Consider the following 22,316-nt stretch of genomic DNA (forward strand, 5'->3'; position numbering starts at 1 on the left):
CGTCACCGGATATGCTGCAGAGCGGGAAGTTGAACGGGCGGAAAAATAACAAGCGCCCAACTGAGCAGAGTCGGACAGTTAACTTTTCTTGCCATCTTTTTGACAGTCAATCACTTGGAAGCAAATCTACTTTGCCATCGTACTATTACAGCCACCTGTGAAGCTAAAATGTACTTGCTAGTATTCGATTTTGGTGAGAATTATTGAGCTGGATAGCTAGCTAACGCCTCGCTTGTTTTGTCTGGAGAAGGATGGGAGACAGGACCCTGCTGCGGGAGCTAAAGCGGTGGGCGATTGAAGAATTTAATCTACCAACCCAAAGTCTCCCAAACGACAACTACTTTAAAACGTGCGTAACGTCATTCATAAATGTCCAATTTAACGTACATGCACTTTTTTTGGCCTTGTTGAGCTATTCCTTTTTGTCTTGGTAGCAATTCTAACTACAGTCTTTCATATCGGCAATTTCAGACTAATTAAAACGAATTTGTCCCAACATTGAGTTAACCCAAGTGACGTTAAGTATATTGATGTTTGTTTTGATTCAGGTTATGTGTTGGCCCGGGTGCCTCTATATGGAGATATGTCACACAACATATTTTCAATCAGAGGTGGGTATGCAGACAGGTTTTTACAACCTTATTAATTATACTTCCTAGTGTTTCTATCAATTTTTGTTTGTAGTAGCTAGGTCAACTATTGTCGTTTTGTCCTTTTACGTGTGTTCTTCCAATATCTTCTCTATTCCTTTCTCTTTGCAGGAATGTAAGGGTTATGCGTGGAAATCTCCGATGGTATCCTTTATTTTTGGTGTCTTGAGTTATCTACAAATGTGATAATTTCATTGTCTCTGAGATGACACCAACTCTTGATAGGATAACTGCCTAATTTCTCTGATATTAATGACACACAGGTTTTGTTGTATGTACAGTTATACAAGCCTTGACATTGTGCTCTCTCAGGTACAAAGTTCTGCACGATAAGGAGGTACAACCATATTTCTCTAAACAGATGTCTAGATAGTTTGATAGTCTTAAATGTGATACTGTAGCAATGTGTTAGTGTTATGTTTTCTGTGTGCTCATTCTTTTACATTATTGTATGTACACATTTGCAGTTGAAACAAGTAGTGGGGCAGAGTGATGCTGCTAAGCGGTTTGAGCTTCAGGAGCAGATAGATGAGCTGAGAGTAGAACTAAACCACCTGGACTCTCAAATCAATGGGACTGAAGCACAGCTGGTTACTGAGGGTGAGCATTTGGCCAAATATATACTTTTTTCTACATACCACATCCCAAAATCTGCTAGGTCTGTATATGTGAATGTCCTCTTTCGCCTTGACGCGCTGTTCTCTGTAATCCCTTTGTATTGAGTAGAGGAGTCCATTAACCGGAGCTGGGAGATGGTGGAGGAGAACCAATGCAGGGAGCTGCTTTTACAGGCTTTTAAGCAGCGCTGCATGAAGGAGCGCCACTCTCTTTCAGAGGATATCCTCAAGATCAGTGGACACTCCCAGGTTCTGGAGCAGCTGTCTAGGTGTGCTTGCTAGAGCCTCTGCCGTTTACCCTTTTACCATTTCTTACCACACTTCCACATGCATTTGACACCTCAAGCCAACCCTAAAATCCATTCTTTACTTTTGGTGTGTTTTGCAGGAGGGCAGAGGTGAAGGTGGTGTTTGGAAATGAAACCTCCAATAGCAGTGGGGACCATCTCAACCCATCAGGAGCAGAGCCTAAGGTTGTGGTAAGTGCTTTACTATATTTTATTACTTATATGATAGTCTTCGAAGTGATGGTTTTGCATTTTACTGGTCTTGTTTATTTTTCTCCTTAGCGTAACATCCGAGAGTTGTGTGATGAAAGACTCCAGTTCTTCCAGTCTTTGCAAGAGAGTGAACTGAACATGACATCTTCCACTGCCACACAGTAAGAATCATCAGATGGTTTTATATAGGAACCGGAGTCATCCATGGGATACTTCTATTGATAAATCATTGATCTCTCTCTTTCTTCAGCTTGACACGTGAACAGAGAACTGCAGTATTTCAGCATTGGTTAAGTACTGTGGAGGTAAGTTGCATTGTTTGCACCTAGATAGTTACATCATGTTCTGTTTCTTATTTTCTTTATTTGAGTGAGAATCATATTGTTATTTTTTTAAAATCTCATCAGGACTTGTTGCAATGCTATCCTCCGAACCAAGTGCTGTCAGCCTTGCAGTACCTGGCCAAGGGACAGGAAATGGCATTGGAGGAGATGCTTGCCTCTTTGGGTATGGCTCGTGATGTTGCTGCATTACGGTAAATGGTAAAAAAAAAAAAGTCTTTAACATTTTTTTATTGTATTTTAACCCCTTTTCTCCACAATTTCAACCTTGTCTCATCGTTGCAACTCGGGAGGCGAAGGTTGAGTCATGTGTCCTCTGAAACATGACCCGCCAAACTCGGAGGAAACACCATTCAACTGGCCCGCCACTAGGAGTAATTAGGGCGTGATGAGCCAAGTAATGCCCCCCTGGCCAAACGCTCCCCTGACCTGGAAGATTCTGGGCCAATTGTGCACCACCCTATGGGACTACCGAACATGGCCGGGTTGTGATTCAGCCCGGGATCGTTCCCGGGTCTGTAGTGATGCCTATAGCACTGCAAAGCAGTGCCTTAGACCGCTGTGACACTCAGGAGGCTGATAAATGGTTAAATTGATAATGTTAGCTGGACAAAAATATCTGCATACATTTGCCCCTATGATTCAAATCTATCTGTTTTATTTTAGGTTTCGCTATGAGAGTAATCACCTGCTGGACATCTCAAAAGAAGAGGGAGAGCTACCAACCGTTAAGAGTCTTTTACAGGTACTTTACACGTTTCCGTTTACACTAAAATACCAACATGGGGCCAAGACACTGCATAGGCTAGAACAGTAATATGTGTGGGATCTTTTTGCAGTCAGCTTGGGAGGAGGTGGAACAGAGTCTGATGGAACTGGCTCAGACACGGTCACGAATTCAACAGCTCCAGACCCAGCTTCATACCCGAAAGAAAGAGGCACATTTAGAGCTGATTGGCGGGGAATCTCAAACCGACGCCCTCTCACTGTAAATCTGCACTATAGATTGGCTTCTTCCACATCATTTACATTACATTTACATGTCGTCAATGAACATGCTAAGCCTCTAAACCAGTCATGTCAATTCATCAGAATACTCTGGTTTGTTGTCTGTATCTATTGTTTGTGATGCTCTTTACGCTTTCACAGTTTAAAGCCTCTTTTCTCCCATGTTTCCGTCCTGTCCAGGTCAGTGTTTAAACTGGAGATGCAGTGTGTGATTCAGGCAGCAGTGAGAAATGGTTTGCGGGACCAGTGTGTTCAAATGGAGCAGCATGCCAGCGACCGACAGGAGGACCTCTGCAGCCTACGGGGCCAATGGCAAAACATCATGGACTTCAGACAGTTTGGGGTGAGAACCTGCCATCATTACTATTTCATCACTTGCCACACATTTTTCTCAATCTCATACAAATGATCAAGGAACCTACCAGGTACAACCCTAAATCCGTAAACATGGGCACCCACATAGATATCATCGTGACCAACTTGCCCTCCAAATACATCTCTGCTGTCTTCAACCAGGATCTCAGCGATCACTGCCTCATTGCCTGTGTCTGTAATGGGTCCCCGGTCAAACGACCACCCCTCATCACTGTCAAACGCTCCCTAAAATACTTCAGCAAGCAGGCCTTTCTAATCGACCTGGCCCGGGTTTCCTGGAAGGATGTTGACCTCATCCCGCCAGTAGAGGGTGTCTGGTTGTTCTTTTAAAAGTGCTTTCCTCACCATCTAAAATAAGCATGCCCCATTCAAAAAATGTAGAACTAAGAACAGATATTGCCCCTGGTTCACTCCTGACTTGACTGCACTTGACCAGTACAAAAACATCCTTTGGTGTACTGCATTAGCATCGAATAGCCCCTGCGATATGCAACTTTTTAAGGAAGTCAGGAACCAATATACACAGTCAGTTAGGAAAGCAAAGGCTAACTTTTTCAAACAGAAACTTGCATCCTGTAGTACTAATTCCAAAACGTTTTGGGACACTGCAAAGTCCATGGAGAATAAGAGCACCTCCTCCCACTGCACTGAGGCTAGGAAACACTGTCACCACCGATAAATCTACGATAATCGAGAATTTCAATAAGCATTTGTCCACGGCCGGCCATGCTTTCCACCTGGCTACCCCAACCCAGCCAACAGCTCTGCACCCCCCCACAGCAACCTGCCCCAGCCCCCCTCTTTCTAAAATTATCTGCCGCCATTGTTGCAACCCCTATTACTAGCCTGTTCAACCTCTCTTTCGTATTGTCTGAGATCCCTAAAGATTGGGAAAGCTGCCGCAGTCATCCCACTTTTCAAATGGGGGATACACTCTAGACCCAAACTGCTACAGACCTATATCCGTCCTGCCCTGCCTTTTTAAGGTCTTTGAAAGCCAAGTTAACAAACAAATCACTGACCATTTCAAACCCCACCCTACTTCTCCATTATGCAATCTGGTTTCCGAGCTGGTCATGGGTGCACCTCAGCCACGCTCAAGGTAGTAAATGACATAACCACCATCGATTTAAAAACAACTTTGCAGCCGTCTTCATCGACCTGGCCAAGGCTTTCGACTCTGTCGACAACATTCTTATTGGCAGACTCAATAGCCTTGGTTTTTCAAATGACTGCTTCGCCTGGTTCACCAACTACTTCTCAGACAGAGTTCAGTGTGTCAAATCGGAGGGAATGTTGTCCGGACCTCTGGCAGTCTCTATGGGGTGCCACAGGTTTCAATTCTCGGGTCGGCTCTTTTCTCTGTATATACAGTGCCTTGCGAAAGTATTCGGCCCCCTTGAACTTTGCGAACTTTTGCCACATTTCAGCCTTCAAACATAAAGATATAAAACTATTTTTTTGTGAAGAATCAACAACAAGTGGGACACAATCATAAAGTGGAACGTTATTTATTGGATATTTCAAACTTTTTTAACAAATCAAAAACTGAAAAATTGGGCGTGCAAAATTATTCAGCCCCTTTACTTTCAGTGCAGCAAACTCTCTCCAGAAGTTCAGTGAGGATCTCTGAATGATCCAATGTTGACCTAAATGACTAATGATGATAAATACAATCCACCTGTGTGTAATCAAGTCTCCGTATAAATGCACCTGCACTGTGATAGTCTCAGAGGTCCGTTGAAAGCGCAGAGAGCATCATGAAGAACAAGGAACACACCAGGCAGGTCCGAGATACTGTTGTGAAGAAGTTTAAAGCCGGATTTGGATACAAAAAGATTTCCCAAGCTTTAAACATCCCAAGGAGCACTGTGCAAGCGATAATATTGAAATGGAAGGAGTATCAGACCACTGCAAATCTACCAAGACCTGGCCGTCCCTCTAAACTTTCAGCTCATACAAGGAGAAGACTGATCAGAGATGCAGCCAAGAGGCCCATGATCACTCTGGATGAACTGCAGAGATCTATAGCTGAGGTGGGAGACTCTGTCCATAGGACAACAATCAGTCGTATATTGCACAAATCTGGCCTTTATGGAAGAGTGGCAAGAAGAAAGCCATTTCTTAAAGATATCCATAAAAAGTGTCGTTTAAAGTTTGCCACAAGCCACCTGGGAGACACACCAAACATGTGGAAGAAGGTGCTCTGGTCAGATGAAACCAAAATTGAACTTTTTGGCAACAATGCAAAACGTTATGTGTGGCGTAAAAGCAACACAGCTCATCACCCTGAACACACCATCCCCACTGTCAAACATGGTGGTGGCAGCATCATGGTTTGGGCCTGCTTTTCTTCAGCAGGGACAGGGAAGATGGTTAAAATTGATGGGAAGATGGATGGAGCCAAATACAGGACCATTCTGGAAGAAAACCTGATGGAGTCTGCAAAAGACCTGAGACTGGGACGGAGATTTGTCTTCCAACAAGACAATGATCCAAAACATAAAGCAAAATCTACAATGGAATGGTTCAAAAATAAACATATCCAGGTGTTAGAATGGCCAAGTCAAAGTCCAGACCTGAATACAATCGAGAATCTGTGGAAAGAACTGAAAACTGCTGTTCACAAATGCTCTCCATCCAACCTCACTGAGCTCGAGCTGTTTTGCAAGGAGGAATAGGAAAAATTTCAGTCTCTCGATGTGCAAAACTGATAGAGACATACCCCAAATGACTTACAGCTGTAATCGCAGCAAAAGGTGGCGCTACAAAGTATTAACTTAAGGGGACTGAATAATTTTGCACGCCCAATTTCAGTTTTTGATATGTTAAAAAAGTTTGAAATATCCAATAAATGTCGTTCCACTTCATGATTGTGTCCCACTTGTTGTTGATTCTTCACAAAAAAATAGTTTTATATCTTTATGTCTGAAGCCTGAAATGTGGCAAAAGGTTGCAAAGTTCAAGGGGGCCGAATACTTTCGCAAGGCACTGTATCAATGATGTCGCTCTTGTTGCTGGTGGTTCCTTGATCCACCTCTACGCAGACGACACCATTCTGTATATATCTGGCCCTTCTTTGGACACTGTGCTAACAAACTTCCAAACGAGCTTCAACGCCATACAACACTCCTTCTGTGGCCTCCAACTGCTTTTAAATGCTAGTAAAACTAAGTGCATGCTCTTCATCCGACCGCTGCCTGCCCGACTAGCATCACTACTCTGGATGGTTCTGACCTTGAATATGTGGACAACTACAAATAGCTAGGTGTCTGGTTAGACTGTAAACTCTCCTTCCAGACTCACATTAGAACCTCTTAGAGCTACCCCCCCCCTACTTTTTTCAATTTCCACCTGAAGACATGCCCAAATCTAACTGCCTATAACTCTGGCCCAGAAGCAATGATATGCATATTCTTGGTACCATTTGAAAGAAAACACTCTGAAGTTTGTGTAAATGTGAATTGAATGTAGGAGAGTATAACACAATAGATCTGGTTTAGATAATACAATGAAAAAAAACATACGTTTAATTTTTTTTATTGTTGTATCATCTTTAAAATGAACAAGATAAAACAAACATTCAGATAGGATGATGGGGACAATTTCAGTGAAAAATATGAGGGCAACAGTACTTTTGCAAAGTTTCATAATGATAACTTCCGAAATGAGTGTGCTACATGACATTTATCACGACGTCACCCAGGTGTCCCACACAAGTAGCCCACACAAGTAGCCCAAATGTACCCAAGTGGCCAAATTGGTGAATGTATACATTTTGAAACAAATAACTATACAAAATGCCAAAATGGTATTCTAACACACACACACACCCCCAAAAAAAAATATGGGGAAAAAATATATACATTTACAAAATAACATGGTTAACTATTTACACACTTTCAATATTTGGAAGACCCTCAGTCCTCTATCAAATCAAATGAAATGTATTTATATAGCCCTTCGTACATCAGCTAATATCTCAAAGTGCTGTACAGAAACCCAGCATAAAACCCCAAACAGCAAGCAATGCAGGTGTAGAAGCAGGGTGGTTATAACTAAGTCTATGATTCCATAGAGCAGTCTGACTGAGCGATGGTAGGCACCAGCAGGCTCGTAAGCATTCATTCAAACAGTACTTTCGTGTGTTTTGCCTGCAGCTCTGCTGTTTATGACGTCAAGCCTATCAACTCCCGGGATTAGGCTGGTGTAACCGATGTGAAATGGCTAGCTAGTTAGCGGGGTGCGCGCGAATAGCGTTTCAAATATCACTCGCTCTGAGACTTGGAGTCGTTATTCCCCTTGCTCTGCATGGGTAACGCTGCTTCGAGGGTGGCTGTTGTCGTTGTGTTCCTGGTTCGAGCCCAGGGAGGAGAGGGACGGAAGCTATACTGTTACACTGGCAATACTAAAGTGCCTATAAGAACATCCAATAGTCAAAGGTTAATGAAATACAAATGGTATAGAGAAATAGTCCTATAATTCCTATAATAACTACAACCTACAACTTCTTACCTGGGGATATTGAAAACTCCTGTTAAAAAGAACTACCAGCTTTCATATGTTCTCATGTTCTGAGCAAGGAACTTAAAAGTTAGCTTTCTTACATGGCACATATTGCACTTTTACTTCTCCAACACTTTGTTTTTGCATTATTTAAACCAAATTGAACATGTTTCATTATTTATTTGAGGCTAAATTGATTTTATTTGGAATGAATTGCAAAAGTCACTGAAGCTGGAGACTTATATCTCCCTCACTAACTATAAGCATCAGCTGTCAGAGCAGCTTACTAATCACTGCACCTGTACACAGCCCATCTGTAAATAGCTCAACCAACTACCTCATCACCATATTGTTATTTTTTTGCTATTTTGCACTTCAGTATCTCTACTTGCACATCTATCACTCCAGTGTTAATGCTAAATTGTAATTATCTCGCAACTATGACCTATTTATTGCCTTACCTCCCTCATCTTACTACATTTGCACACACTATATAGATTTTTCTATTGTGTTATTGACTGTACGTTTGTCTATCCCATGTGTAACTGTGTTGTTTTTGTCGCACTGCTTTGCTTTATCTTGGCCAGGTCGCAGTTGTAAATGAGAACTTGTTCTCAAATGGCCTACCTGGTTAAATAAAGGTATAAAAGGAAATGTGACACTTTTTTTCATGTTTTTCTTTATAGGATGTCAGGCAGGAACATATAAGCGGTCTGATCAAGGGGAACTCAACAGCTAAGACTGAACTGACTCGTGTGCACAAGGAGGTAGACTCACTCTATGCTGCGGTGTACTGTAATGCATATTGTGTAAACCGTGGCCATCTAACTTGACCTTTTCTTCTCTCCTGTCTGACCTAAGATTGGACAGTTTGTTCAGGGAAAGCTGGTTCCCCAATTTGCTAAAGTTCTTTCAGCAGCCAATAGGCTTCGCAACTCTGTGTCCCAAGAGGCCAGACAGTTTGGGAACGTGTCACTGTTGACACTTGACCGCAGGATCATTGAAGGGTAAGCGCTTCATATTTGTTCGTATTTGATGGTTGAGAAGCATTATCCTTCTTATCACTATTTGGTCTGGATGAGAAAAAATGCTCAAAGGAACATTTTTCAGATGGTAAAGTTTTGTAAACTGCTATATATATTCCAGCGAGCAGAGAATTCCAGCATCGTGGTTGTCTATCCATCGCTTGCATTCCTTGCCCTTCCACAATCTGTGTCAAAGCCTGGCTTTCCCAATGTATCGAGTGAGTCCCAGCTGATTATTCCATGGCCATTTATGTACCCATTGGTTTGCATCTTGCTCTTATCCTCCTGATTATTTATGTATTGTCTGTTTTGTGCCTGCTTTATGATTCTCTGCCAGGCCCCTGAGGAACTGTACAGCCAAGCTCTATCCCAGCATCTGGAGCTTCGATTTCTGCGTCGTTTGCTGCAATTGCACTCCTCCTCTTTAACAAATGTAGAGAAGCAGGGAGCGCTGCTTCCTGCACCTGACCAACAAGGTACAGATCTTCCATAGAGTTCAAAGACGCAAACTAACAAATGGTAGAGCACGATGCCATCCAATCAGATGCCAATCAAACTGTATCACTCATCTTTACCTAGTTAACCAAAGGCAGATTATGCAATCGTACATGTTTGATCTCTTCGTCTTGCTTTCATCTCCCTTTTATGTATTCCTCCTTAGCCCTCCTGCTACGTGTCCTGGAGGAAGACAAGGAGCTGCTTAAGTCTTTATTGCCCAAGGTTTGGGAGCTTACCCAGCGCTGCTCACAGGGCCTTTCTTATGGGTATCAAGTCAAGATTGCCATTTCCCATTGGTAAGTGCTACCATTAACACTTTCTCCCATATAACTCTTACTCATATTGAACCTCCATATTATTCACCTGCTACTATTGACAATTCACCTTTTTCTTGTGTTATTTCTGTGCAGGTGGGATCAGCCTGCTCAGTTTGCTTTGCCTGACATACGCAAGGGGGGACTGACTTTTCAGCAGTGGCTACAGAGGTGGAAATTTGCAGCTAAGGCTTCTTGATGAGCTCCCTAGAAAATAAAGACAAGACTGAAGTGCATAGATACCCAGCAAACAGGATGTCCAGGAGACCATGACACAACCTTCCGAAGTTCTGGGGACATCCTTACGACTAATTTCTGTTTGCAGGGTATGCCCCAAGGTGAATTTTGGAGAACAATACTGTTCTTTGTAGTACTAAAACTACAATTGTATTCCCACTGACATTATTTTACAATATTGTTTGTTTCTCATCTTCTTTTTGCTAAACATGATGCCATTCAATTTGTATCCCACGTACATTTCTGTCTTTATGCCATTAAATGAACTTTGCCTGCACCTTATCTCTGTTTTAATGTGCTTGACGGTTAATCTCAATCACAAATACAATCCTATTTGACCATTCGTTGTTATCCATATGACCATATTATTGACAATACAGACATACTTTTTTGGTTGATAGAGGAATAGATTGTTGAAATGAGTGTTCCATATAGGACCACTTTGTTCATGGTGTGGTTTTGCAATGTCTGTGAGCTGTAGTTGTATAAATAATACTAGTATCCTGTGTTTTATTATAGGCAACTAGCAATATTCAGGACTTGTTCTTGACACATGGAATGCTTTTCTGTGTGATTTGCATTGTTTGACCAATTTTATGGCATGCCCTATACTTTCCTTCCCAGTTAATGAGAGGCAGGCAGTCAAATGACATTGCTCACACTGGTCATATCTCGATCTTTGCAAGTGGAGGCATTCGTAAAAATATGCCAATTATACGTGCAACGTGGACACTTCTGTACAAATTTGTCCTTTACTCTGCATATGAAGGTGTGAAAATTTAAAAAGGACTACTGTTATGTTGAACGATGATGCAGAACAATCCCGAGCCCCGACTCGAGTTATGCTGCGTTAATAAACAAGTGGGAAGGTGGTATTTACCTCATTCAACTGGGAAAAGGCCACATGAACGACCCTTCCAACTGGTAATTAATTACTAGTCTGTCGTCGCTGAGCGCGGCTTCTCCCACATACTGACCTCTGAAGTCACCCACTAAGGAAATTATCTCGATAACAGCATTTTTGGCAGTTAAATGTAACAAAACATAAAAATCTGAATTATTTACAAGCATGATTAGCTGTACCTTTCGTTTATGGTTGAAGTAGCTTGTTGGCCATTGGCCAATCTGCATTTCTCAACGAGTTGAAGAACAGTGAATGCATCCAATTGGTAATAACCACCTTCCCACTTGTTATGAACGCTTCATTATGAAGCCGACTCCACCCCTTTCTCCATGCGTCTGCGCACTGATCAACTGTGCTTCCGGATGCCAAGATTGAGCAAGACTGACTGCACAGCTGCCGCCGAATTTAAAGAGACAGGCAATAGTTAATTTGAAATAACATAATCAGCAACCATTGTCTCAAAGCTTGTTTTAAAAGAGGCTTCACTCTGACATAGCGCACCAGTAGTAGTCACTCGTTAGACCAATAATGGCGTTCATTCAAAGTCAAATCGAGTAGTAGCTTATCATAGCTAAGTTACCTGGTTGGATTTTCCCTCTTGCTTGCTGGCTAACGTTAGCCAAATAAGCGTTGCTAGCTGGTTTCCCGACGAAGAGCAAGATTTGTCGGCTAGCCAACAACCATATACAGAAGCTTATAATCAAATAGTAGTGGCTACTATCGCCGGGATAATGGCGAAAATTCAGGCACACAGCAACACGAAACAAATAAACCAAATTCAAGACAAGGCCTATGTTGTACAAAAACAAGTGCAACAACAGCACTTTCAGAAACTGAAGGTAAGAGACGGGAACAAAAATGGAAAAGTCTTCCTCAGAACCATTTTGTGTTCGTCAGATATTGGCCATCTCTCGACGCTAACGAGTTAGCTTGCTAGCTAATCATAAGGGGTTCTGATTGGAATGTTACTAGCTAGATAACGCTAGTTGGCGTTTGTTGTCGCATGCATACACAGTACTTTAGTGGAGGTTAGCAAACGCCAGCTAACTTGGGTTCTTCAATGGCGCTAAACACGATTTTAGTAATGAGTCACTGGGTCATCCAAATACAGCCTAGTAGGATGTAACTTAGGTTATCTAGCAAGTTGATTTGGCTGGCTAGAAGCTACCTAGTTTCGATTGTCAGACAACTTCGGACATCCGAAGTTCCTTGTTCACCTTCTCTGCCCACACTACCAGGCAGAACAAAGTCAAACGTGCGTTGTCTAGAATGGGATGGTGTTTGTTGGCACAAAATGGGAGACTTGTCTTTGCTGGTTTGTAATCCGAGGTCGACAGCTAGCAAACATACTCGTCAGTTCACTCGCTTGGTTATGAACAGCATGGTATATTTAGAAAACCCTAACGTTTATTCAGGCGTATTCCTTGTTTTCCACCAAGCACACAGAACCATCGATTTTGTTAGCTAGCTACCCATACAGTTTACGTTTTCATAGTTGGCCAGATTTGAGCTACGTTAATGTATCAAAGACAAAGGTGTTTCGATGTCATGTATAGTAAGCCTATTTATTAAACTAGTCCGAGCAAGATTTTTATCTGCCTATTATTTGAAGTGCAGCTGCAAATAATACTGGTAGATAGTTGGGAAGGTAGCTAGCTACACGGGTTATGGTCAAGACATGCCATAAGTTATTCAGCTTGTGACTGCATTGAGGAGCAACATGATTGGTTTGCACCTGTGTTTGTGAACGTGTAATAACAGTTCTAACATAATGCACACCACATTGTTCTTTGTTGATGATCTGGTGGTAATCTGGAGTGGGCTCTTAATTTATTGCATGTTCTGGAGAGGAAAAAAAACAATTTGCTGTAATTAATTTTCATTTGGTTCCTCACCATGATCTTCTCCCTCAGGTTGAAGATGCCCTATCATACCTGGACCAAGTGAAAATACGATTTGGGAATGACCCTGGAATATACAACAAATTTCTTGACATAATGAAAGAATTTAAATCACAAAGGTATAGCATTTCCCTTTCCTATTTCTTGATAAGTGATTAACTTTAATAGTATAAAAATCTATCTTAATTAAAGGCCCAATGCAGACATTTTATATTAATATCAAATAATTTCTGGCTAACAATTACATACCTTACTGTAATAGATTTCCATTAAAATGGACTGAAAGTATATTTTTGGGCAACACTTGTATCATGTAAAAGTTTTGTTAGGGCTGAGTGGAGAGGGGGAAACTGAAAACTAGCTATTATTGGCAGGGAGGTTTGGAACTCTCATTTTGTTATTGATCTATTAATCGATTTACCCCATGGTGGTACCACCATGGAAAGACGACACCCGCTTATGGAAACCTGCTGATTAGAAGGTCCCTGTGTAGTTGCTGGGACCTTCAGATGTTATCACACTTTTACTGTGTTAGTTTCATCAGCTTTTGTACAATATGATATACAACACAGTAAAAACACAATTTTGACTGTACTGGGCCTTTAAATGTGATGAAAAGCAGATGTTCTTAATGCCATCTCATTTAAGGTCATGTCCTCTGTCCCTATAAAAGTCTTTCTCCCCTCGTTCTTAGCATTGACACACCAGGTGTTATAAACCGTGTGTCTCAGCTCTTCCACGGACACCCAGACCTTGTCTTAGGATTCAATGCCTTCCTGCCCCCAGGCTATCGGATAGAGATTCCCAAGAATGGAGTGGTTTTCCTTCAGTCACCTTTCTCTGCCCAGGTGGGTCACTATAAATGTGTATTGATTGGGTTTCCAGACAATCGTAATACTGGCTGCCTCTGCTGTGTAACCAGTTGTGTAACCCAGTTTTATGAATCAATATCCACACAAAGTATATATAGTGGGTATATATATATATATATATATATGGAGTTTTTCACCAGAGCAGACCATATGGTCACACACGAAGGTGCTCTTAAGATGCATGTTGTGACGTTAATTTATGTTTAACATGAGTGCACCTTTTCTTTGGTAGGTCTCCCCAGGCCAGGGAAAGAGTATTGCAAGCCCTGCTGTGAGTGCCACTGGCTCATCTGTTGCTGAAGCTGGGTCTGCCCAAAGTGAAGCTGTGGCATCGCCTGAAAGCATCTCCTCGTCCTCTGGACCCCCAGAGCCCCCAAGTAGACTGTCCTTGCCACTCCCCAGCAGAGAGAGCCAGTCCCAGCCACAGTCCTCCTCGGTGTCCCCCCCTGCCTCGGAGCCCAGCCCAGTAGAATTTGACAGTGCTATCAGCTATGTCAACAAGATCAAAAACCGCTTCTTAGACCATCCAGAGATCTACAGATCCTTCCTTGAGATACTACACACTTACCAGGTACACTGTGTCATCAATATGGTAATTGATTTGTTTTTCTGTCAATTGAAAACAACACATTTGATTGATTAAAGTGAAGTTGTTTGCTAGCATCTAGGTCAAGGCAACTTTAAATTGTTGCAGATGAGTGTGTATCCTATCACAGTTACTCAGATGGAACAACGGTCTGTTTTTGTGCTAACAGAAGGAGCAGCTTGAAGTCAAGGAGAGCCGGGGTCGTAGTAGTAGTGGGATGACGGAGGATGAAGTTTTCTCAAAAGTGGCCAGCCTCTTCAAAGGCCAAGAGGACTTACTGGCTGAGTTTGGACAGTTCTTACCAGATGCTAAGAGATCATTGGTTAGTATTTTCCCCCTCTTTCTGAGATTGTTACCTGTCCATGGTCATTATGTTTGATCAGTTGATTTTCAGTGCCATTTGTGTTGGTATATCGAACTATTAGTTGTGTATTCTTTCAGTTCACTGGCAGCTCCCTGACAGGGAAAGACCAACTGAAGAGGGCAGAGGATGAGGATATGAGCAAACATAGCAAGAAGAGATCAAGGCCCATGCTGCTGCCGCACATGACGCCACTGCTCAAGGTTTGGACTTAATCACACATTCATATGCTTTAGCATTTTTCTAGAAGACCTTTATTGTATGTGATTGGTTATGGTTTGGTTATTTTAGAAAAAGATGAAGTTTTCGTGCTCCCAAGACCAGTCCTTTGCCTCAGTTGGGAAGCATGGAGTCTTGCGGGAGTTCACCTTTTTTGACAAGGTAATGCTCAAGACGACACAAGTGTCAGTGTTGGAATGATTCCATAATGTTTTGGCTCTGACAGACATCATGAAATCCTTGGTCACCAATGACGATAATGTTTTGATTTGTTGCAGGTTCGACGTTTCTTCAAGAGCCAGGAGGTGTATGAAAACTTCCTCCGCTGCATTGCTTTGTTTAACCAGGAAGTGGTTTCGGGAGCAGAGCTGCTGCAGCTTGTCACCCCCTTTTTGGGGTAAGTGGACTGTGGGAGCTTACATTGGACCATGGGAGCTTTCAAAGGGAACAGTCACTGATGTCTTCCGGAGTAAATAAATGCATACTGATATTTTTGTACTCTATGAAGGGCAGTATGTTTTGCCAAGTCTCCTCTTGAGCCATTCATTTATTTGTACATGTTCATTATTTCCTCCAGGAAGTTTCCAGAGTTATATACCCAGTTCAAGTCATTTCTGGGGGACAAGGAGCTCTCTCATTCAATGTCGGGCCTGTCAGACCGCTACATGGAAGGGGGTGGGGGCAGGGAGGTCGACTATGCATCTTGCAAGCGCCTGGGATCCAGCTACAGAGCACTACCCAAGACTTACCAGCAGCCCAAGTGCAGCGGCCGCACTGCCATCTGCAAAGAGGTCTGCATAAATTAAACAAGTTGTTTTTTTAAAGATTTGCCATTCCAGCACTGATTTCTAGTCCAAGTTCATAGCATTTTCTGAGTCTGTTAGTGGAAGACAGAAAAAAGTAGTTTGAGGGCTAGATATCTGGCCTTGACAGTGATCAGAATTGAGCATGTGATTATTATTTTTCCCAGGCACTTATGGCTTCTGGTTGGCTTTAATGATAATATTCTTAATTGTGAGGTTATTGAAAGTGAAACCAAACTGGTGTTAAAGTCCTGATTTCCTGCATTTACAGGTGTTGAATGACACCTGGGTTTCCTTCCCCTCGTGGTCAGAGGACTCTACGTTTGCAAGTTCTAAGAAAACTCCATACGAGGAGCAGCTTCATCGCTGTGAGGATGAGAGGTTTGAAGTAAGCAAGATGAGATATCAGAACTACTATTACTTCAGGCACCAACTATATACAATCAGACTGTTCTCCCTTATCTACCCAGGGCATCGTTCTGCAGAATCATTTAGATGAACATGTTCCAGAACGATTGCTAATGGTTATTTTCCTGTTTCTCAAGTTGGATGTGGTCCTGGAGACAAACCTGGCCACCATCCGGGTCCTAGAGAGTGTTCAGAAGAAGCTGTCCCGTCTGTCGCCCGAGGACCAGGACCGCTTCCGCCTAGATGACTGTCTGGGTGGCACCTCTGAGGTCATCCAGCGCAGAGCCGTCTACCGTATCTATGGCGACAAGGCCCCTGAGATTATAGAGGGTCTGAAGAGGAGCCCTGCTACTGCTGTGCCTGTGGTGCTCAAGAGGTCAGGGTGCACACACAAACCACACACACATCCATGGGTGTAACTAAGATACTTGGCGAATGTGAATCTAGCTGTGTGTTAATTATTCAATGTTTTCTCTGCTGTGTCTGTAGATTGAAAGCAAAGGAGGAGGAGTGGAGAGAAGCCCAACAGGGCTTCAACAAGATCTGGAGGGAGCAGTATGAGAAGGCCTACCTCAAGTCCCTGGACCACCAGGGGGTCAACTTCAAGCAAAATGACATGAAGGCCCTCCGATCCAAGAGCCTGCTCAATGAGATTGAAAGTGTTTATGATGAGGTGAGTACTCCGATGTCAATTGTCTACTTTCTTTATTGATAAACTGATACATCTCCTCTCTGTGTCTAACACGTCTGTACCCCTTCAGCGTCAGGAGCAGGGCACAGAAGAGGGGGGCGTGGGCCAGCAGGGGCGTGATGGGAGCAGTGCGGCAGTGGTCAGCGAGCCACACATGGTGTTCACCTATGAGGACAAGCAGATCCTGGAGGACGCCGCCTCTCTCATCATCTACCACGTCAAACGTCAGCCCACTATCCACAAGGATGACAAGGACCATATCAAGCGCATCATCCAGCACTTTGTCCCTGACCTATTCTTCTCCCGCCGCGGCGAGCTCAGTGAGACTGAGGAGTGGACGGACGAGGAGGCCGAGGTGGAGGAGGGAGGAGACCGGGGAGGTGGTGGTAGCAGCAGCATAACAGGAGCAGTAGCAGCACCAGTTGGCCAGCCGCAGCAACAACAGCAACTGAACGGGGAGTCGAGGCGGCGGCGCTGCACCTCTCCTCAGACAGCGGAGCTGGGTGGAGCCTCCTCTCACAGCCTGGCCCCAGAAGGAGGGGAGAAGGTGGACCTGAGAGACCCTGAGGCAGAGCACCAGAAGGAGCTGGACGGAGTCTACAACCTGTTCTTCGTCAACAACAACTGGTATTTCTTCCTGCGGCTGCACCAGACCCTGTGCCAGCGGCTGCTGAGGGTGTACCGGCAGGCAGAACGGCAGTTGCTGGAGCACCGGGCCGAGCAGAACCGTGAGAGGCTGCTGATGGCAGAGGGTCGCAGGGATAAGGCCAGTGACCTGGCCATGGAGCTCCGCCTCAAACAGCCAAGTGAGAGAACTTCTTTGTTTTTGTCTTTTAATATTTTGTATTCCACATTGGTGAGTGTGTATCTCTGTATGGGAGAGGGAACATTGGGCTAAAGTTAGTTTTTTTTGTACTCGATCCACAGGTGAGGTGGAACTGGAGGAGTACTACCCAGCGTTTTTGGACATGGTGCGCAGTCTTCTGGATGGGAACCTGGAGTCTACGCAGTATGAGGACACACTGCGGGAAATGTTCACCATCCACGCCTACATCGGCTTCACCATCGACAAGCTCATCCAGAATACCATTAGACAGGTCAGGGTTGTCTCTTAAGCTGCCTGGTTGCATTCTACAGAACCAGATCCATATCCATTCACTACATATTCATGCTTTACCTCAATAACATTGTGATCCTGAAGTGTTTGACTGTTCTCTGAATGCCTGTAGGTTCTCCTTCCTCCGGGCTGACATATCATTTCTCTGTCTCTGTGCAGCTGCAGCACCTGGTGAGTGACGAGGTGTGCCTGCAGGTGGCTGAGCTGTACCTGGCTGAGAGGAAGAGGGGTGCAGCGGGGGGGAACCTGTCGTCCCAGTGTGTGAGAGCAGCCTGGGAGACCAGCTACCAGTGGAAGTCTGAGAGGGTCATGGCTGAGGAGAACTGCTTCAAGGTAATGGCCTGCACTGGGGAGACAGACGTCAACGTTTAGCCTTGAATATTTGATATGATTTTCTATTGATTCTGTGCTTGAGCATGGGGAGACTCTGAGGGTGTATCTTTTATTTGGTTGAGAGGGAATAGTTTCCTCCTAGCGTTAGTGTAGGGCTTTAGCTGCTGCTTTTTTGGAACAGAGATTTTGTGCATTCCGAAACCGTCATAGGTGTTAATCGTCGATGTTTAATAGCTTTCTGTGGTGTGATTTGCCTTTGTAGGTGTTGTTCATTCAGAACAAAGGCCAGGTCACCTTGACCATAGAGCTGCTGGACACAGAGGAGGCCCAGGCCGATGATCCCCTGGATGTGCAGGTAAAGAATCCTATGGACAGTCGCACCCATAGAACGTCACAGGATTCCCTTTGGACATCAACATAGACTGACCTTGTAAGGCAACTTGCTGCTTCAGATTTTGATGGGCAGCTTGCATTTATACAACACAGGTTGAGGTTATTAAATTGTAAACATTATTAGTTCTCCCACCTACTTTCAAAAGTCAATACAAGGTAAAATGATCATTAAACCTGTAAATGTAAACCTCTGAGTTTATAGCCTTTTTGTTATTTAATCTCAGTTTTAGTGTTTTTGCAATGTCCTGGCTTTTTTCCATATTGATGCCATTTTCTCTTTCCCTGTCCAGTGCCTGTCCAGCTATATGGAACAGTTTGTAGGGACAGAGTCGACGCTTTGCTCGCAGACTGAAGGCTACTTTTTCAAACCTGTATTTTTGCCCAGGTAACATTCATGCTATTACCGTTAGTTGTGATGTCCATATATTGGCCATCGTATGAAGCCACATTATTTCCTTAGATGTTACATGGCAATCCTCTATTGTGTTTTCACATTTTGTCATTTCACTGTCTTCACTAATGAATGCGCAAAAGTATTTGAGTGCAGATGGTTTTTGCCCACCAGAACAGCAATGCACAAAATGAGTCCTAGTATCACAGGCCCTGATTTGAATGTGGCTGTCCCGGTGGTCCTCTGTTTGATCCTGAGGCACAGTATTTTCCTTCTGATAAACTCTTGACTGTCCCCCGCTTCCCTGTGCTACTGTGTGTGGGTCTCTGTGTGTAGGAACCTGAGGCACTTCAGACGCTGGCAGGTGCGCCAGGTGGAGGCGATGCGCTGCAGACGGGAGTGGCACAGACAGCTGGGTGTGGAGAGTGCTGGCAGTCTGGACTGCCGCTTTAAACTCAACACCCACAAGATGGTGTTTGTCATGAACTCTGAGGACTACATGTACCGCCGGGGAGCGCTGGTCAAAGCCAGGAAGGTAGCTATTAGTATTTATGTCTTACTCTGTATGTGTTTTGAGGTGAACAGCTAAGGCAGGAATATTACATTTACATTTCAGTCATTTAGCAGACGCTCTTATCCAGAGCGACTTACAAATTGGTGCATTCACCTTATGACATCCAGTGGAACAGCCACTTTACAATAGTGCATCTAAATCTTTTAAGGGGGGGGGGGGTGAGAAGGATTACTTTATCCTATCCTAGGTATTCCTTAAAGAGGTGGGGTTTCAGGTGTCTCCGGAAGGTGGTGATTGACTCCGCTGTCCTGGCGTCGTGAGGGAGTTTGTTCCACCATTGGGGAGCCAGACCAGCGAACAGTTTTGACTGGGCTGAGCGGGAACTGTACTTCCTCAGTGGTAGGGAGGCGAGCAGGCCAGAGGTGGATGAACGCAGTGCCCTTATTTGGGTGTAGGGCCTGATCAGAGCCTGGAGGTACTGAGGTGCCGTTCCCCTCACAGCTCCGTAGGCAAGCACCATGGTCTTGTAGCGGATGCGAGCTTCAACTGGAAGCCAGTGGAGAGAGTGGAGGAGCGGGGTGACGTGAGAGAACTTGGGAAGGTTGAACACTAGACGGGCTGCGGCGTTCTGGATGAGTTGTAGGGGTTTAATGGCACAGGCAGGGAGCCCAGCCAACAGCGAGTTGCAGTAATCCAGACGGGAGATGACAAGTGCCTGGATTAGGACCTGTGCCGCTTCCTGTGTGAGGCAGGGTCGTACTCTGCGGATGTTGTAGAGCATGAACCTACAGGAACGGGCCACCGCCTTGATGTTAGTTGAGAACGACAGGGTGTTGTCCAGGATCACGCCAAGGTTCTTAGCGCTCTGGGAGGAGGACACAATGGAATTGTCAACCGTGATGGCGAGATCATGGATCGGGAATATCTTGTCTCTTTATTGATTTATAGCTTTAGATGTCAGACATAAATTCTGGTTCCAAGTTCATTTAATGTGTTATGTGTCTTGTTTTGGCATCAGCTGGACCTTATCATCCAGACTGCTTCCACAGTGGTGCATGAAGCCCTGTCTGTAGGCTTCACTAACTCTTCCCGTCCCTCTCCCTCAGTCCCAGCACTGTCTGTAGGTCTAACTCTTCCCGTCTCTCTCCCTCAGGCCCAGCCCTGTCTGTAGGCTTCACTAACTCTTCCCGTCTCTCTCCCTCAGTCCCAGCACAGGGTGGCTGTGAAACAGCACGAGCGCTTTGACAAGTGGCACCAGGGCTGGCTGGCAGAGCACGTGCCTCCGGCGGCCGATCGCTCGGTCCACGACTGGCTGATGGGTGAGGAGGAAGAGGACATGATCCCCTGCAAGACCACCTGCCTCAACACACAGGTCAAAGGCCTGCCTGTCAACAGATACCAGGTGCATTACAGTAGGAAACCCCCCTCTCCCTAGAGGCTGGATCCACACACAATCTCTCACACACACACACACCTGACCTACTACACACACGGAGAGAGACTGGGTGGACTTTGCAGACGTATTGAGACTGAGATTGGGGGATCCAGTGCGGAACACAGGAGCTCTTCATCCGATTCACCCATGCTGCTTCTCTGTTCACACAGTCAGCAGTGCAAGCAGAGGGACGTGAGAATAAAATCATTGTTTGTTTCAGAAATGTGAATGTCTCTTTTTTTTTTTTTTTTTTTTTTTTTTTTTGAAAGTCCATTGTAGTTTTTAGCTTCTGAAGCCAGAGGGCCTTTTGTTTGTTTTTGTATATGTTTATACTGAAGTACTGAGAAATGGTTAAATGTGTTTCATGCTCCACAATGTCTTTTGTACAGTAAGCTCAACTTCAGTAATTTGATTACTGTATGTGCATATACAACTGTACACATTTTATATATGCATTTACATGAATATGATGAAAAATGTAAAATGACATGATCTTAGTGTTTTGCAGGCAGCCAATTCTTGATATTTACTTTTTTTTCTGGTCATTTTTATTTTTCTTGTGACTAAACAGATGATTGATTGCCAGTGTGACAAGTACTCACAATTGATTTAACTTTGTACATTTTATGGAACATCAGAATTATGTATCATATTCAAATCTTTACTTTGGTTTGTCATTTTGCATATTAAAATAAACTATCAGTGTTAAAATAATGTATAACATTTATCCTGTATCAGTTATCATGAATAAACAACTGAGTTGTGAACTTCTTAAACAGCCTGGAAAAGCATTTTTAACATTTTATATACAGTACCAGTCAAATGTTTGGACACGCCTATTCATTCCAGGGTTTCTCTTGGCATTCTCTCAACCAGCTTCATGAGTTAGTCCCCTGGAATGCATTTCAGTTAAAAGGTGTTCCTTGTGGAATTTCTTTCCTTCTCAATGCGTTTGTTTGTGACAAGGTAGGGGTGGTATACAGAAGAGTGCCCTATTTGGTAAAAGACCATGTCCATATTATGGCAAGAACAGCTCAAATAAGCAAAGAGAAATAAATGACAGTCCATCATTTAAGATCAAGGTCGGTTAATACGGAAAATGTCAAGAACTTTGAAAGTTTCAAGTGCAGTCGCAAAAAACATGAAGCGCTATGATAACTGGCTCTCATGAAGACCACAGGATGGAAGACCCAGAGTTACCTCTGCAGAGGTAAAGTTCATTAGAGTTAACTGCACCTCAGATTGCAGCCCAAATAAATGCATCAGAGTTCAAGTAACAGATACAGCTAAACATCAACTGTACAGAGGAGGCTGCGT

The 22,316-nt window shown here is 43.8% G+C and overlaps 2 protein-coding genes across 4 annotated transcripts; both read left to right on the forward strand.

The window, feature by feature from the left end:
• LOC123996582 (HAUS augmin-like complex subunit 5) lies at window positions 1–10,353 on the forward strand. Of its 2 annotated transcripts, none has more exons than XM_046300059.1 (20): window positions 1–170; window positions 251–349; window positions 549–611; window positions 762–794; window positions 963–987; window positions 1,118–1,250; window positions 1,377–1,536; window positions 1,656–1,740; window positions 1,837–1,928; window positions 2,018–2,072; window positions 2,175–2,302; window positions 2,775–2,853; window positions 2,948–3,096; window positions 3,297–3,459; window positions 8,684–8,764; window positions 8,859–9,004; window positions 9,144–9,240; window positions 9,360–9,498; window positions 9,684–9,816; window positions 9,931–10,353. In XM_046300059.1, coding segments are annotated over exons 1-20 (1,965 nt in total). In that variant the 5' UTR covers window positions 1–168; the 3' UTR covers window positions 10,034–10,353. The 2 variants fall into 2 exon arrangements, with proteins under 2 accessions (XP_046156015.1, XP_046156014.1); XM_046300058.1 differs by having other exon boundaries at window positions 2–170; window positions 1,656–1,746.
• A 986-nt stretch (window positions 10,354–11,339) lies between these two features.
• sin3b (SIN3 transcription regulator family member B) lies at window positions 11,340–21,775 on the forward strand. Of its 2 annotated transcripts, none has more exons than XM_046301617.1 (19): window positions 11,340–11,814; window positions 12,889–12,995; window positions 13,571–13,724; window positions 13,981–14,340; window positions 14,504–14,656; window positions 14,776–14,898; window positions 14,987–15,076; window positions 15,193–15,311; window positions 15,492–15,705; window positions 15,989–16,105; window positions 16,263–16,501; window positions 16,615–16,798; window positions 16,887–17,622; window positions 17,744–17,913; window positions 18,093–18,266; window positions 18,529–18,621; window positions 18,950–19,044; window positions 19,387–19,585; window positions 20,769–21,775. In XM_046301617.1, exons 1-19 carry the CDS (start codon window positions 11,707–11,709, stop codon window positions 20,997–20,999), a joined length of 3,666 nt encoding a protein of 1,221 aa, XP_046157573.1. In that variant the 5' UTR covers window positions 11,340–11,706; the 3' UTR covers window positions 21,000–21,775. The 2 variants fall into 2 exon arrangements, with proteins under 2 accessions (XP_046157573.1, XP_046157574.1); XM_046301618.1 differs by having other exon boundaries at window positions 13,981–14,319.
• Window positions 21,776–22,316: the final 541 nt, after the last annotated feature.

The sequence above is a fragment of the Oncorhynchus gorbuscha genome, linkage group LG15 (assembly GCF_021184085.1).
Source record: "Oncorhynchus gorbuscha isolate QuinsamMale2020 ecotype Even-year linkage group LG15, OgorEven_v1.0, whole genome shotgun sequence".
In the NCBI taxonomy this organism is placed as follows: domain Eukaryota; kingdom Metazoa; phylum Chordata; class Actinopteri; order Salmoniformes; family Salmonidae; genus Oncorhynchus; species Oncorhynchus gorbuscha.

What these genes read in the sequence shown, in the direction of transcription:
- LOC123996582 (XM_046300058.1), top strand. An exon ending in CCGTTAAGAGTCTTTTACAG is followed by an intron (nt 2,854 to 2,947) that starts GTACTTTACACG and finishes ATCTTTTTGCAG; the next exon opens with TCAGCTTGGGAGGAGGTGGA. An exon ending in AAGATTGCCATTTCCCATTG is followed by an intron (nt 9,817 to 9,930) that starts GTAAGTGCTACC and finishes ATTTCTGTGCAG; the next exon opens with GTGGGATCAGCCTGCTCAGT.
- sin3b (XM_046301617.1), top strand. Translation starts at nt 11,707, where the DNA reads ATGGCGAAAATTCAGGCACACAGCAACACGAAACAAATAAACCAAATT. An exon ending in GTGAGGATGAGAGGTTTGAA is followed by an intron (nt 16,106 to 16,262) that starts GTAAGCAAGATG and finishes CTGTTTCTCAAG; the next exon opens with TTGGATGTGGTCCTGGAGAC. An exon ending in AAACCTGTATTTTTGCCCAG is followed by an intron (nt 19,045 to 19,386) that starts GTAACATTCATG and finishes CTCTGTGTGTAG; the next exon opens with GAACCTGAGGCACTTCAGAC.